The following is a 15,814-nucleotide window of genomic DNA, read 5'->3' as shown; positions in this document are numbered from 1 at the left end:
ATTGTGCATCGTTTGAAACTTTCATTGAGGGCGTCAGTGAAATATGGAAGAAGCATATTGCCCAGTAAGAATACACCTTTACAATGGGTGTCCATACCACACACTGGGCCTCATTACGAGTTTGGGGGTAGGCCCCCTAGGGCTCGATGGGGAGGATGATAGCAGCGGTACCGTTCATACCAGTACCGTTGCTACCATCCTGTTCTGCTTGTGGGTGCCGCTCTGCACGCCTGGTCTGACCAGGCGTGCAGAGCGGCCCCCGCAAGCAGAACTCGTAATGTGGCGACATGTCAACAACGGCGCCGGTAGCACTACCGGCGCCGTTGTTGCCTTACCGCCACTGTTGTAATGAGGCCCATTGTATATACCCATGGGCATACTGGTGGGCCTATGTTTTCTTTATTCTATGAGAAGGACCGTTCCATTTTCAGACAAACCGAACTTCACAGTAGCCTGCAAACAACCCCAACTCTACAGGTCATTGTCAGTTTGCCCTTGGGGAAAGCACACAAATGAGCTATTTATCACATGGCAAGATTTGCCTATCAGAATACGAAACCCAACATGTTCAGTTAGTAATGCATTGTTTCCGCAAAATTGGGTCATCAACCCAGAAACACAGCTTGATTACAAGCAGTACAAATACCAGTGTTCTATGAAATTCATTTCCCTGTGCAGCCTGTGTTCCCCTGTAAGATCCTGCATGCAGATCAGTGGTTTCCGACGGTGCGGCCAGTTTCGCTCCTGTGAGAAATCCCAGAGGTGCGCATGATCTTACAGCACTTGACCACACATCCAGGTTGCTGGACAGCAGTACACTTGCGTTCAAATAGGGCAGGGTTTGCAACCCGTGGCTTTCCGGATATTTTGGACTATGACTCCCGTGATCCCTCACCACTAAGAATGCTGGCTAGGGCTGATGAAGTAGTCCAAAACATCTGGCGAGCCAAAGGTTGCATACCCCTGAAATAAGGGGGAGGAAACAAAAGTGTACGCAGGCAGGGCAAAGGTGAGCAAATGGAAGCCAAATGAGAAAGGACATAGAAACACGTTCCAGCAAAGGGGAAAACAGAGCTGCCAAGAGCAGAGGGCCCCAGATGTGGCAGCAGCAATGCCATGCTTCAATCTGCTGATATGGTGGCATATTAAATGGTGCAAAAATAGGCAGATTGCTAGCATAAGCAATAGTGTCTGTAAAATGTACTATTTTGCCACCCCCCTCTGGCAAAGCACACTTTGCACCAATCACAAAAAGTATTTGCTGGCCAGCCGGCAGCGTTTTCAAAGATTCTGTGTTTGATTTTGGCTGTCCTTTCTTGAGACCTGAAGGAGTGGCAATGGGGAATAGATGGGCCATGGTAAGCATTGGGGTGGGGCTCAATTGAATGTTAAAAGTGGGGTTGCTTCATGCTGTGACACTTGTATTCTAAGTGAGCTACTCACAATATCATACTAAATAGAGACAATTTCGAAGTAAAAACAAGTTTCTAAAATGTAAAGCCCCCAGTTGATTTCCTATAATCTGGGTTTAGCTTTTTTGCGGGAATACCCGCACAAATGCCCACCTTTCCTTTGTGCATTTTATTCCACAGTACATTCTCCAACATATTCTTGGCTTGTCAAACTGCTGAATTGAAACGAAAGGCTTCCATAGTGCTGAGTGACGTAAGGAATTACGTCATGCCACTTCTGTTAATGGAACAATCTTGGACTACATATTATTAAAACTGTGGTACGAGTGACCTCTCGTCTGGTAAACACTGTGTCCGACCACAAATTTTGAGCTCAGTTGTGAGTAATGTATATTTTTGGTGCTCTGAAGGACATCTCGAGGCCATCACTCATCCGCAACATGACTTACGTAATATCTCCACCTCACTATTAATGCCACCAAGTTCTCGTCCCTAATTTTGATTAAAATTGGTTCTGGCAAAAATACTGAAAACAGTACATTCATCTAAAAAAATCATCACCATCAATGACATTTAATGTTTATTTCCATACATGTTGTGAATTAAGTCATTTCTGACTCCCTGACCATTCCCTTTTCCCCCCCCCATTCCTGTTCTCCTTAGCCCACTTTCCTTTTCATACAACCCACCACAGTCTGGCTGCCTCCTTAGACAGAATGAGAATGTGCGGCTACATGCACCAGGCTCAGTGCTTTAAGACCACTGTATTGGTGATGTGCACGGTATGAAAGACTAATGACATACGTTGCATTTGACTTAGTTGCTAGTAAGCCCTTGATGGAGGCTACAACAATAATCTACGCATGATGGGACGGGCGCTTTGCCTACTGTCATTCATTTTTTGTAGCCTTTCCAAATAGGGCACTATTCATATAAGGGTGTGGAGGTGAAAGTGCGATTTTTGTCTTAAAGAATTTATTTGGGGTTGTAGTGAGAATTTAGTACTGAAAAGAACACCTTGGTTCTTCACCGCGCCGATCTAGGCACTGTGATCTCTCCACCTTCCATAAGTACGCAAGCACCATAATTTCATAGAAACTCAAGGCAGAAAGGAACAAAAGACCATGCGACTCCTGCCCCCTGAGGATAGAAAAGAACGCCACTGAGAAAGTTCTTCTAGGAAGTCCAACAAAGCAAGGCGAGGACAGACAAAAAATGAACTTTATCCGCACAATTTTCACTGTGCACTGAGGGAGAGACTTGAAAAACACCCCTCCCCCACCCGCAGAGTCAAACAACTGAACTGTTCAGTCAAAACTGGCAATAAACATATTTGGCATCATTGCCTTTTCTGTGGTCATTTAAGCACTTTAAAGACGATGCACCAAGCTGGAACAAACTACAACTTTCTTGCCAATGGTAAACCTGGAAGAAAGAAGCGCTGTTAATCTACTCGGCTCAGGATATTTCAGACCTCCCTGTTGTCCATATAGGATTAAAATATTGTATCTTCTTTCTTCACTTTTGCTTATTTTTAAACTGTATTAATCTCAACTTCTGGTTCTACTTTAATGTGAGTTATGTATTTCATACTGCGATTTGGGGTCTCATTCAAAGCTATGTTTTAGCATGCTGAAAGAATCTAAAAAACATATTTAAAACATGCAGAGCCCTCACAGTCTTTTTCAAACTGGCAGGGTACTTACCGTTGGTTCTCAAAGAAGATATATCTGCCAGGCGTCAGAACCTTGAGGAGCTCTGGGTCCGTACTCTCCCCACTTGTGTAGACCAAGGCATCAAGAAGGCCAGTCACAGCTATGGAGGACCCTATCTGGAAGCTGCTGCTATTCCCGACATACAGGGCCACCGCATCAGGGCCCAGGTGCAGAAGGGGCCGGCTGGAGGTTGCAGGAAAAAGCTGGTTCACTTCAAGAGAAAGAATAAGAAACTTTCTTATATCTGGTAGAACTATAGTTGCCGTATGTTTAATACACCTTAACATAACATATTTGTATTTGTAGCTGTATCTTATTTATAAAGCGCACCTGCCCCAAGGGCATCCGGGTGCATAGTTTGGAGTACAGGTATAGTTGTAAGATAAAGTTACTATAACGAAAAATTAACATGATATATACAGGCAAAGTGAAAGCTTACAATTGATATACAGGCATTTACAAAATATATACAGGACCTTCTTAAATTTCACTCTGTTGAGGAAGGGTTTTGGCAGTTGGAGCACTACAGTAGGATATCAGTGCCAGGATTTGGGTAAATGGAGTCTTGTCAGCTTCTTTTAAGCTTTTTAAGGGCACACGTCAGGGTGTCCTTTATCGCCTTATCTTTTTAATTTGGCTTTGGAGCCTTTTTTAATTTATATCCGAAATGCTCTGTGTCTTTCGGGGTGTAGAGTGGGGGAGCTCGAAATTAAAACGCTAGCCTATGCAGATGATGTTACGATTGTTCTTGGCAACCCTGAGGAGGGGGGTACTATTTTGAGAACTATGATTGAGGAGGTTGGTAGACTCTCAGGTTACAAAATAAACTGGGAAAAAAACAGTTGTATTTCCAGTACGGAATAATCCTGTACGTAACCAGTTGATAGACTGGAACTGCAAATGGGAAAATGAATGTGTGAAATATTTAGGGGTATATCTCACTAGAGACTTAAAAGGCATGGTTAGGTTTAATATGGATAGAATCATAGATATTCTTTGGCGGGATATTCGTAAATGGGAAAGGCTTTCATTATCTATTTGGGCTACGATTAATGCCATCAAAATGGTTCTCTTGCCTAAAGTCTTATACGTCATTCAGTCACTTCCATTAAGATTCACCAAGAAGGTTTTGGGTCGAGTAGATACATTTTCTGTGGGGTATTGGGAAAAGACCTAAGATACCAAGGTATTTTATGGTTCGAAGTGTTCCTGATGGAGGGTTTGGTTACCCTGTTCTGGATAATTATTATAAAGGTTTTTTGACCAAAAAAAATAAATAAATACTAAAATCGCCTTTTTATTTTCTACAAATGTGTTGGAGACTCCACTTTGGGCTTGGATTGAAAAATACAAAATGAGACTGTTTCTCCTTAAAAGTCTGTATTCTTTCAGTAGGGTACCCAAACAGTATTATCTTCAAAGGATGCTGTCACTTCATTGATTTTGAGTAGTGGTCAAGGGTTGTACATGTACGGGGAGGCCTCCATCTGGCAGAATCCAGGCTTACAAATTGATAATAGAATGTTGTTTTGGAGGAGTTGGATCAACAGAGGCATATTGTTGCTAGAAGATGTTTGGTGTGATGATGGTGGGGGGATGCAAACCTTTGAGTACCTACAAAGGAAGTATGGCCTACAAAAGCGGGAACAAAGAAGGTATAACTTGTTAAAAACATTGTTAATTGAAAGAATAAATATGATGTCCTCTCCTCTGGTACAAAGACCCAAGATATGTGATTTTATTGTGGCTGCTCCCCATAAAGTGTCAAGCTTTTTGAAACTCTTTCCGGTGGAGAGTCATTCAGTCGATTCCTAGGATAACTTGAGACTTGCATGGTCTAATGAGTTAGGAGTAGATTTTTCTTTGAAAGAATGGGAAGACATATGGAGAGTCCTGATAAAGGCGTAAGTGGACCTGAATTTACGCTACATTCAGCAGAGAATTTTAGGACGTCTTTATTGGACTCCAGATAGAATGTATAGATTTGGCCTGAGTGATAGTGATAAGTGTTGGGGTTGTTTGAATGAAAGGGGCACTATATTGCATATGTTGTGGGATTGCACAAAGGTGAATGGATATTGGAATGATGTTCTAGATAGGATTAACATGGTGTGGAATATTGCTTTTCCAAGAACACCTTTGGCTGTACTTTTGAAATCCCCAAACTGTGTTCGACATTTGTATTTTGTGACTTTGTGTTGGGTCACTAAAGTTCTTCTGATGGCCGCTAGACAGGTTTTGTGTGTCTGGAAAACAGGGAAAAAGCCATGCGTTGAAGAATGGCTAGTACATGTGCAGCTCCTTTCGCGTTTTGAGAAGATCAAATTTGGCAAATTGCATAGAGATGAAGCTTATAATGAACAATGGAGTGTTTTTAATGAATTTTATGTTTAATATTTGGCCGGAGTTTGGTTGTTTATGTTTTATTTCCTTAAGAGTAGGCGAAGAGGGAGAGAGTTGAGGGGGGTTAGTGTTGTGTTATGTTGTGTGTCTTGCATCGGTATGTGTATTACTGGTATCTTTGACAATATTGTATCAAAGTTTTGATTAACATTTTAAAAATCCTGTGGATATTCTTCTTATTGTTTATGCAATCTCTTTTTTATTTTATTATAAGTTTCATGCTGATTGCCTATCCATTATTTTGTAGTTTTGAAATGATTTGTTATGCTGAAATATATCTTTGTTGTTATTTAATTGTTCCTTCAAAGTTAAATAAAGAAGAAAGAAAAAAAATGTACACAGGCATAGTGACAATTACAGAATATTGTACAGGGAAGCATTACTAGCAGTAAGACCAAGGGTCAGTAGGGACAGAGCAGGTAGAGTGATCAATCAAATCAACACGGGTTGGGCAGACAATTGGGCGTTAGCTTGCTTTTTGAATGCATGGAAGGATGGTTCCGCTCTGAGGGGGTTAGGAAGTGAGTTCCACAGTTTAGCTGCTAGAACAGGGAAGCTAGACCCTCCCGATCGCTGCAGGTTGAAGGGGGGTATCGCTAGACAGTTGGACTGTGCACTTCTGAGGGGCCTGTTCGAAGTGTGAATAGTAAATCTCTTGGCTAGGTAGGAAGGTGCTTGGTTGGCAATACATTTGTGCGTAAGAGCCAGGGTTTTTAAGGATACTCTTTGTGCGACCGATAGCCAACTGAGACTTTTTCTAGTATCAGAGATGTGATGATTTCTGGGGATATTTAGTGCAGCTTTAATCGCATTGTTCTGGATAATCTGTAACTTATTAAGGTTCCCTTGGTTGGTACCGAGATAGAGGGTTTACAGTAGTCAATTTTAGACATTACCAAGGTCCTGGCTAATGTAGTACAATTGGCTGGAGTTAAGAATGAGCGGCAGGCAGTAATAAGCTTGCATGTGTAAGCCGCTGAAGACGATACTGCATTAGTTTGCCTAGAGAGAGAGAGGGTGGAGTTAATATAAATGCCCAGGGTTTTGGTGTCCTTAGTAACTTTGATGATGTTACCATCAATGATGAAGGAGTTGAAAGAAGAATCAAGTTTGTAGATTCTTTGCTGGGTGCCTAGGATGAGAATCTCTGTCTTTTAGTCATTCAGACAGAGTTCGTGTTTTGCCATCCAAGCTTGGATGACTTGGTAAATGGACTTGACGGCGAGAGTGTCAGTTAAGTGATTCCCGGTAATGGGTATGAGTATCTGGGTGTCATCCGCATAATTAGTGTAGATGACACCCAGAGAGTCCAGAAAATCGAAGAGAGGCTACATAAACACATTGTAGAGTGTGGGCGATATGCATGATCCTTGAGGAACTCCACATGTGACGGGAGCGTGTTTGGCAGATGCGGACGGGGAGAAGACCTTCATGGACCTGTTGTCCAGAAAAGATCTGATCCAGGCAGTGGCTCTATCCGAGAAGTAGGCTGTCATTTTGAGGTGTTGGCAGAGGATTTGATGATTGACTAGGTCGAACGCTGCGGAGCGGTCGAGTTGGAGAAGAAGCGCTAGTTTACCCTTGTCTTTCAGATCCTCGATCTGTGTCTTAAGATCAATTAAGGCAGTTTCAGTACCATGACGCTGTCGGAACCCAGATTGTCTAAGTCCCAAGAGTCCATTGGTTTCTAAGTAATCTTGGATCTGCAGATAGGCTGCTAGATCAAGTAATTTTAGCAAGAAAGGCACAGTGGTGATAGGCCTGTGGTTTGTGGGGATGTTAGCGTCAAGGGACTTTTTTTTTTAAGAGTGGGATGACCCAGGGGACCTTGAGGTTATCTGGGACAATCCCTGATTTGAATGAGGAGTTTATGAATGCAGTGATGAAAGGCACTAGATCATGAGAAGCCTCAATAATGGTGGCAGGGCAGGAGTCGCCTTGGCAATTGGAGGGTTTAAGGTTGTTGATTATGTTTTCAACTTCAGAGAGGGGTGTGAAGTTAAAAGATTTTAGGCGTGGTGATTGTTGTTTAGACTGGACTGGTGAGAGGTATTTTGTGGGTCGATAATCAGGCTGATTTTTTTGTTGTTGATTTTAGTTTGGAGAGTGGATATTTTGCCAAGGAGTGCCTTTTGTATATTGGCACACCAGGTGCTATCTTTGACACAGGTGTCGGGAGGGGAGGCTGGAGATTCCAGTTCTTTTAGCATTAGGAATAGCTCTTTTGTATTAGATTTAGCTTGTTCAATGCGCTTGTTGTATGTATCTGTTTTAGCCTGAAGTATCGCGTCTTTATAGTTCAAGGTGGTTAGAGCTAAACTTGCTTTGTTCATATCATTGGGATTGCTTTTCCAGCGCACTTCTAGGTTGCGTTTGTCTTTGCAAAGGGCTCTCAGTTGAGGTGTAAACCAGGAGTTAAGGTGGGCCCAAGGTTTAGGTTTCCTTAGTTTAATAGGTGAGATTAGGTCCAGTGCTTTTAGTAGAGTCTGGTTAAACAAGTCTACCAAAACAGTAGTATCAGTGCAGATGGTGGTGTGTTCATAGAGGATAGGGAGGATGAGTGGGAGCAATTTTTTGCATGTTATGTCTCTCTTGTTTCTAGTGGAGGTGCAATTCAGGTTCAGTGTGGGTAGATTTGGCAGAGATACTAAACGTGATCAGATGGTGGTCTGTCCAGACACAAGGTTGGTTAGAATCCACATTCAATTCACAGCTTAAACCAGAAATCCAGTCAATGATTCTACCCTTAGAGTGAGTTGGCTCCTTATTATATTGCAAGAAACCTATGCTGGTAAGTAAGTTGTTGATGTTGTGTGCTGCAGAGTGGTTAGGGTGTTGTAGGCCCAGATTGAAATCACCTAGAACATATAAGTACATAGCCTGAACCATTCATAAAATCTCATTGCATGGAGTTCAGGGAGATTTAAACACATCAACTGGATATAAAGGATCTGCACCGATTATATTGCTTTCTTTTCATTGTCAACCAGCCCAACAAAAGTTGTTCACGTAATCCCAATTGAGCCCTCATAAGTAAGCATGATCTCTTTTAAGGTGTGGATAAATCCTTTAAATGTATTTGCATTTGTTGTTTTATATAGCGCCTTAGTCCAAGGCGCTTTACAAAGAACAACAAAATATACAATAAACATGGAACAGTAGAAGCAATAACAGTAAACATGAGTCAAACCAGAAAATCAGCATGCAGAAAAATTTACATATGAGAAAGAAGAGGAGAGGAGGGGGTGGAGAAAGAATAGTGAGTAGTAGGAAGAAGGGAGATTTAGAAGAGATGGGGAAGATAAAGAGAAAACAGAAGGGTACAAGAAAGAGGGAAAGAAGGGTGAGAGGGGGAAGGGGATCAGGGAGGGGAATGAAAAACAAGAGATTTCAGTGAGGAGCGGAAGGAAGAATAGGAAGGGGAGGAACGGATAGAGAAAGGTAGGGAGTTCCAGTGTAAGGGGGCAAAGAGCTGAAAGGAACGGAAACGAGAAGAGACACAAGGGGTGGGGAAACTGAGAGTAAGAAGAGATCGGCAGAATGAAGGAAATAAGAAATGAGATTCTTACTAATTGCAAATTAACTTGAACGTTCCTTCAGTTTGCAAGTAACTGTAGGCGCCCCATCTAAGTGTTCCTAATCATCCATAGAGCTTGTTATATAGTTCCCCAACTCAACGATATGGCCCCATTTACCAATGTACAGTCAAATATAGCTATATCACAGCTTCTATGAAATTGGTTGTATACCCTACAATTAAAGGAATGTTCACCCTGCACCGTTTTTTCGACTAATTATCAGTACATATCACTGCAACCCACCCTTGTTTTCCACGGCCATCTTGTAGTAATGCAAAGCCAGATGTGGGCAAGTTAAATTTGAATTATCTGGCTGCAAAAATTGGAGCATACGCCCCCGCTGGTGTAACCTGCTGCCACCTGCCAAAATGTTGTCTCAACGCATTTATGCAATCTCGTGTCGCCATGGAAATGTAGAAGACGTTTTTTGCGTGCAATGCACATCGAAACAGCATTTCTCAATGTTCCTTTTATTATGTTTTGCCTTGTTCTTTGTTCAGTGTTTGAAGGTACATTTTTTCTTCACCAAATCATCTTGGTGAAAATAGAACATTCTCAATCAGCATGTCTTGGCTGTAGAATGCATTTACACACCAATAGATTTTTATTTGATATGTTTTCATCCACAAAAGGGCCTGTCGCGTGTGCATTTCACTTAGCGCTCTCTGATCATGTGATTGAAATTATTTTTTTAATGTTTTTTTTACATAGGAGGATGACAAGTTTATTAACATATGTAGTATAACATACTTGTGTGTTAAGCATTTTCTCTACATGTCTCTCCAAGTGTGTTAATTTCACAAGCCGTGTGGCTTCCATTGTGCCATCATTTATCATTTTCACTGATAAATATTTTATCGGTACTTGTTCTCATAGGTCGGTTGTGAACACAATTGCTCTTTTTTGTCCCAGACTCTTTAAAACGTACAATCGATTCTTTGCACACGTTTATATTTTAATCAGAGTACACTGCTGAAGCAATGGAAGCAAGATAAAGTAAAAAACTCCTGGTGCAAGGCAGTGAAACTGAAGACCCATTTCTTGAACCAAGTAATAGGGTGATGCGACTGCTGGGTGCCAATGCCAACCATGTGAACTGATGCCCATATTAACGGAACACATCCGTTGCCAGGAGAAACTTTTAAGGCCTACTTATCCGAATATCATCCACCAAAACAGTGCATTCTTTGCAGAAGGACTTTGGTCAACACGTCTTACACATTCCATTCTTCGGATGACATTTAAGCATGAACTGCGTGGAACTTTTTGTTTTCGGGTCCCCACTAAGACACAAGAATGGCATTACATTAATATCAATATTTTTTACAAAATATTGTGGAATTTCACCAGCCCGACTGGCTGTATTCTTTTCGATGGGACTATGTTTTACATGAATAACCTCAATCCTCATGTCGCACTCTACATCCTTCCTTCCATCCATCCGTCCTCACCTGCAATTAGTAGATCTACTCGTCAATGGCTATTTATTTCTACATTTTCTGGCCGTATCCCTGAGGCATTTACTTTGAGATTCAAATTTGGTCAGTATACAATTAAATAGTTGCAAGGACAGTCCCCGGTTGATGGGAAGGGCCCATTTCTAAGGAAAGTGGTTGTTCAGAGAGATGTGGGTTTTTCGAGTAGTTCATTCAGAGAAGGCTAGAGGAGTTGGAAAGAGGCAGAGAAGTGTGAGTAGCGAGGAGGGTGAGGAGAGAGGAGGGGAGAAGGATCATTAGGAATTGGCGAGTGAGGAGAGGTGGACCCTCAGGAGGCTAAGAGAGGAGGGCGGAGAAAGAAAAGCGGACCAGAAGTGAAAAGCAGGGCGTTAGAGGAGAGGAGTGTGGCACTACCCCTGCCAGTGTGGTGGAGGTAAAAAGGCAAGCACTGAGACTAACAAGGGGGTGGCTGGGATGGGTAGGGGAAAGAGAACATGCCGGGCTCAAGTCGAGGGAACACGCGGGTGGACTCAGTCCTCCATGCCCCCAGCTAAAATGAGAAACATTAAATGTCCTCTTTGAATTTATGAATTAAAGCCACCCTCAGGGATCAGCCCTGCAGTTGTCAGGCTTGCAGGTCAGAAACTTCACCACTGCACTAATACCCTGATGAAAAATAACAAACTAAAATTGAAATGTCCCATTTCGGTACTGCAAGTTCCTGGGAAAACATTTGTATTGGTTCTTGGAGTTTAAAATATGCACACCTTTTAACGTTTTCATAAACACTTAGAAGAAAATATCCTCTCTTTGTTTTGTGTGTGTGTGTGTTTATGAAAGGCAAATGCCACTCGTCCTGTGCAATTTGGGTGGTTATGCAAAGACAATTTAATGAAATGGGCATATTTCACCTTACATTTTTAGGACTTGACCCCTAAGCACATGTCAAAGCATCAATGAGGTGCAAATGAAGCACGAGGACAGAGCGGAGGGAAGACGAGAGTTAAGGACTAATGAACTGTACCACCCCAGGGTGAGGCGATAGGTGGGGAGAGAGCACAGCAGGTCCCAGTATGCGGTAGCACACCAACTCTCGCCTCCCCCCAACGTCTGCTCTGGCGTATGTCAGCCAGCCACACACGCCCATTATCAGTGCAGTTAACTTCAGGGTGCAAAGCACATCAAGTGCTAAGCAAATCGGAACAGCGACCCACAGGATCATTGATTTTCAACAATTGATTAGTATTATCACGTCTGTCTGAAGACCCTATTGGAAAACGGGTACTTCTGCTAGTTCTCCATCTAATCTGGGTATTGCATTGCTAGTTTAAGTCTCCAGGACGGTTGCTTGGGCTCGCTCGGGAAGGTGATTTTCAGCACTGCATGCATGGTCGGACAATGACATTGTGAGGATGTTGCATTGATCCATCATATGTATAACATTGTCTGGAAGCAGCCAATAACCCAATCTGGCATAGCTAAGGTGGTAATGTGAGTATAAAGTGAAATCTCTTTGCAATGAATGCAGCACCCGCCACACATCCACTATTTGAAGCTCTTGTTGTGGACTGCCTATCAGATGTGTGTGACAGAGCAATGTTAAAATCACTGCCTGTGCCAACTACTCCGTATATAATGCGCAGATTGCAAATACATGCGTGAAAAAGCCAGCATTGATATGATATGATACTTGTAACGCGCCTATACACAAGTGTTTCAAGGCGCGATGAGGCTGGGAGGGGGGAACAAAGGGAAGACAGACAACGATCCTACTAGGCCAGGTGTCATTCAAGTGCAGGGGTAGAGGGGAAGGGAAAAGTGCAAGGGGACCAGCTGGCCCATAGATATTTATTATAGTGAGTCGTTGCTGGAATAGGGTTCCATGCACCATCAGGTACCTCCCCCAAGGGCATGTTAAGAGTGTCGAGTACATTGAATGGAATCCTTTTATGAAATAGAGACATCCCCCTTTCCCTATGAAATGGTGCGTGACATGCTTGACTTATCCATCTCCCACAGAGCTTAGCCGATCCAATTTATCTAGGTGTCTCTCTTGTAAGAATATTACGTCCCCCCAGGTTGTCTCCCATGTTTAACAGCCTACGACTTTTGATTGGCTCTCCCAATCCTTGTATATTCACCGTTATACCCGTAAGGGTATTCATCTTAGGTTAAATGCAGTAATATGTCACCCCCGTCTACCACAGCTTGGTCCTGCTTTCCTCGCCCCATCGCAGTTGTACTAATACTATATTCTCTGTAGGGGTATGCAAATGGGGTATCATTTCGCACCTTGAAACACGTGTCTATAGGCGCGTTACAAATGCCATATCATATATCATATCATTTGCCAACCTGCAGAACGTAATACGGTTCCTGGCCCGTTTCTACACCCTGTCGATACTTGAGTAAGACGTTTATTGAAGTTCTTAGACAGTGCACCCTGAACAGTCACAACATACAACAAAAAACCCATTGAATATTGGGGTCTTACAGTAGGAGCCCAATAACAAAACGATACAACCAATGTAAGAGCCAAGGACAAGGACTAAATGGCCCATCCGTTTATGCTCAAAATTAATTAGCTAATGTGGTAATAGTAATGTGGCATTTCTTCACAATGAGGAAAGAAAGATGGACCGCAATGAACATGAGCGGAACTGAACTGGTCTCCTTCAGTGGGAGAGGCAGCATATGATATTTGAGCCCTTAACACAGATTTGTCTCATAGTGGTAATAATCGACCATGGGTCAGATTTGTCCAGCAGAACTGGTAGGTGGTTCTGTCCATACGGCCAGGTCCATTGAGAATGGTATCAGGATGTGAGTTCTCACGGTGTTATGTTAGATCGTCGTAGTCCTTCAGCTGGCGGCTTATATTCAGTGGTCAAGTAACCCATTTATCACTTGTATCCTATGCAGATCAGTTCTGTACCGGTTATGTTGTAGTTTCTCTTCAGGGTCCCTTTTCCATGGCATGGATCAGCCTCTGGGTTTCTGCCAGTTTTTTTCCCCAGTGGTTCTGGGGGCTCAAGGAGCTTTGCGGTTGTTATCAGTGCCCATATTAGTAGAGTGGCCTCCTGGGTCTGGACTCCGATCTGCAGCGACTATGTCATTATGTTGTAAGAAATGTCAAGCTTCTTTTGGGGGTTTTAGATAAGTGCCATTACTTTTGGTATTGGAAGCACAATGATGCGGGGAGATAATACCAACAGCATGTCCCTTTGAGGACCTCAAAAACTGGATTGAATTCCCTGCGCCGCCTGGACACCACACGTATATTTGATCCCTCTTTTTGAGTTACTGCTAGTTTATCTTAAAAGTTCAGGAACTGTATCGCTATTATTCTTGGTCGTTCTCCTTTGCTGGGCTTAGAAACGGGTGCCCTATGTGCTCTTTCAAATATATACTCACGCAAGCTGGGGATTTGTAGGATCTCTTGCCATAATGCAGATAAGAAGCCCTCCATATCTGTGCCTCCCAAACTTTCAGGAACAACGACCAGGCGTACATTGTTCCATCTACAGCGATTTTCCTGATCTTCAATGTTTGCAATGATTGCCTTGATCGCCGAATCTAATTCTGTAAAGAGAGCCTCATTGATGTCTTCAAGCATGCAAATTAGTTGTTCGTTCTCTGTGGTGTGTTCGGCTTGTAGGTCAATGCGACGGTTGAGATCTTTTATCTCTTTCATAATATACTGCACTCTGATATTGGTTTCTTGTGTGCATCGATTTACAATCTTCGACTCTGCGTATATTGCTTGAAGCTGTGAAGACGTATACATTTTCATAGGGCATACATTTTGTATTGTTCCCATCGTTAAGGGTCATGTCCCCTGTGTCGGAATTGAAGGAATGGATGGACATGTTTGAATACGGAGCAGAGTGTTTGTAAGGCCCATAGTGTGCCATCAGAGTTTTCTTGGCTAAATTGTAACGCTCAACTGGACCCCCCCCCCCGACGAGCGACCCACACCACTTGCCACCCCAAGCTCGTGTGTTAAGGTGTGAGAGCACCACACCGAGCTAAGGGAGGAAGGGATGGGGTTGTTGGTTATTCTGTACCCTCGAGGATGCGTGCGTAGTGTTTTGGGTTGGCAAACTCCGTACCTACAAGAGGTGCCAAGTGTCAGAAGACGCTTCAACCTTGCCCTCACCCGCCAGGATCCCCAATACCCCCTGTTCCCGGGAAGGCTGGACTCACCCGAGGATGTGGAGGATGGAGGAACACATACGATGCAAAAGGAGCAGGTAGCACCTGTTGCCAGTTGCTTCACTGGTGGTTGCGAGACCAGGCCAGATGTGATTGCCGGGTGCTCTACGGTGTCTATACCTTGCAGTAGTCCACGTAGTCCATTTGCGCCCTGAGCGCTTGCCTCGGTTGCTCTTGCGGTTTGATCTGTCCTATATTCCCTTGCTGGTTGCTGCAGCTTGCTTTGCAGTTGCTTGCGCCGCCTTGCTTGCTTTGCCGCTTACTGCTGCTGCTTTTGCTGTTGCACTGATGCTGTCTTTGTTAGGCTTGCTTTGCAGTCCTTGCTTGCTTTGCCAATGCTGCTGCTTCTGCAGCTTACCATGCCGTTACTGATGCTGTCATTGTTGACTGTGCCACATGCTTGCTTGCCTGTGCGGGTCGTCTCAGTAATGCGGTTTCTTTAAAGCTTTTTCCTTTCTCTTGCAAATCACTCGCATGGCTGGAAACTGCTTAGCGTGGGCACTCAGCGCCTTGCCTTCCCCCCCCCTTTTACCCGCCCCTTCTTACCCCCCCACCCTCTCCGCATCAGTCATCCCATGCAGGCGGAAGTAAAATTGACACGACACCAGTTTGGGTTGGAAGGTTAACATGCCTCAGCAGCTTTATTTGCATAAAGTCTTGGAGTTATCTTACAGGCGATCCGTAATTCACCGTCACCGATACACTATTCCGAGTGCGGCTACCTAGGGCTTTCCCCCCCCTCTCCCCTCCCCCAATCGTACTCGTCCGGTGGACGCCTCGGATTGAGCCCGGCCCTGGCTATCCACCTCTCTCTACCCCGGCCGTTGTTGCAGTCAATTTTTTGTGCCCCCCATTTCACCCTGCCCCTTGCTAGGTCTTGTAGCGGGTGCCCGACCCCCCGCACACTTGCCCCGTGTCCTAATCGGGCTCTAGCTAAAACCGGCAGCCACGCGGTGCCTCGCTAATGTTCAGGTTCCTATACCGGCACCACCACAAGTGCCCTTACAATTTCCTATACCGGCACCACCACAAGTGCCCTTACAATTTCCTATACC

At 43.7% G+C, this 15,814-nt stretch overlaps 1 protein-coding gene across 2 annotated transcripts in view; it reads right to left on the bottom strand.

The window, feature by feature from the left end:
* The window catches only part of LOC138569198 (uncharacterized), a 694,078-nt gene that overhangs the window by 528,205 nt on the left and 150,059 nt on the right, over nt 1-15,814 (bottom strand). For both annotated transcript variants that reach the window (XM_069646958.1, XM_069646959.1), the window contains one exon: nt 3,119-3,338. In XM_069646958.1, coding sequence (XP_069503059.1) covers nt 3,119-3,338 — 220 coding nt within the window. The remainder of the gene's footprint in view (nt 1-3,118; nt 3,339-15,814) is intronic.

Source organism: Ambystoma mexicanum, chromosome 2q (assembly GCF_040938575.1).
Source record: "Ambystoma mexicanum isolate Mex_15411 chromosome 2q, UKY_AmexF1_1, whole genome shotgun sequence".
NCBI classification, from domain to species: domain Eukaryota; kingdom Metazoa; phylum Chordata; class Amphibia; order Caudata; family Ambystomatidae; genus Ambystoma; species Ambystoma mexicanum.
Note: the sequence above shows the minus strand (reverse complement) of the source record. Positions and strands in the feature narration are given on the sequence as shown.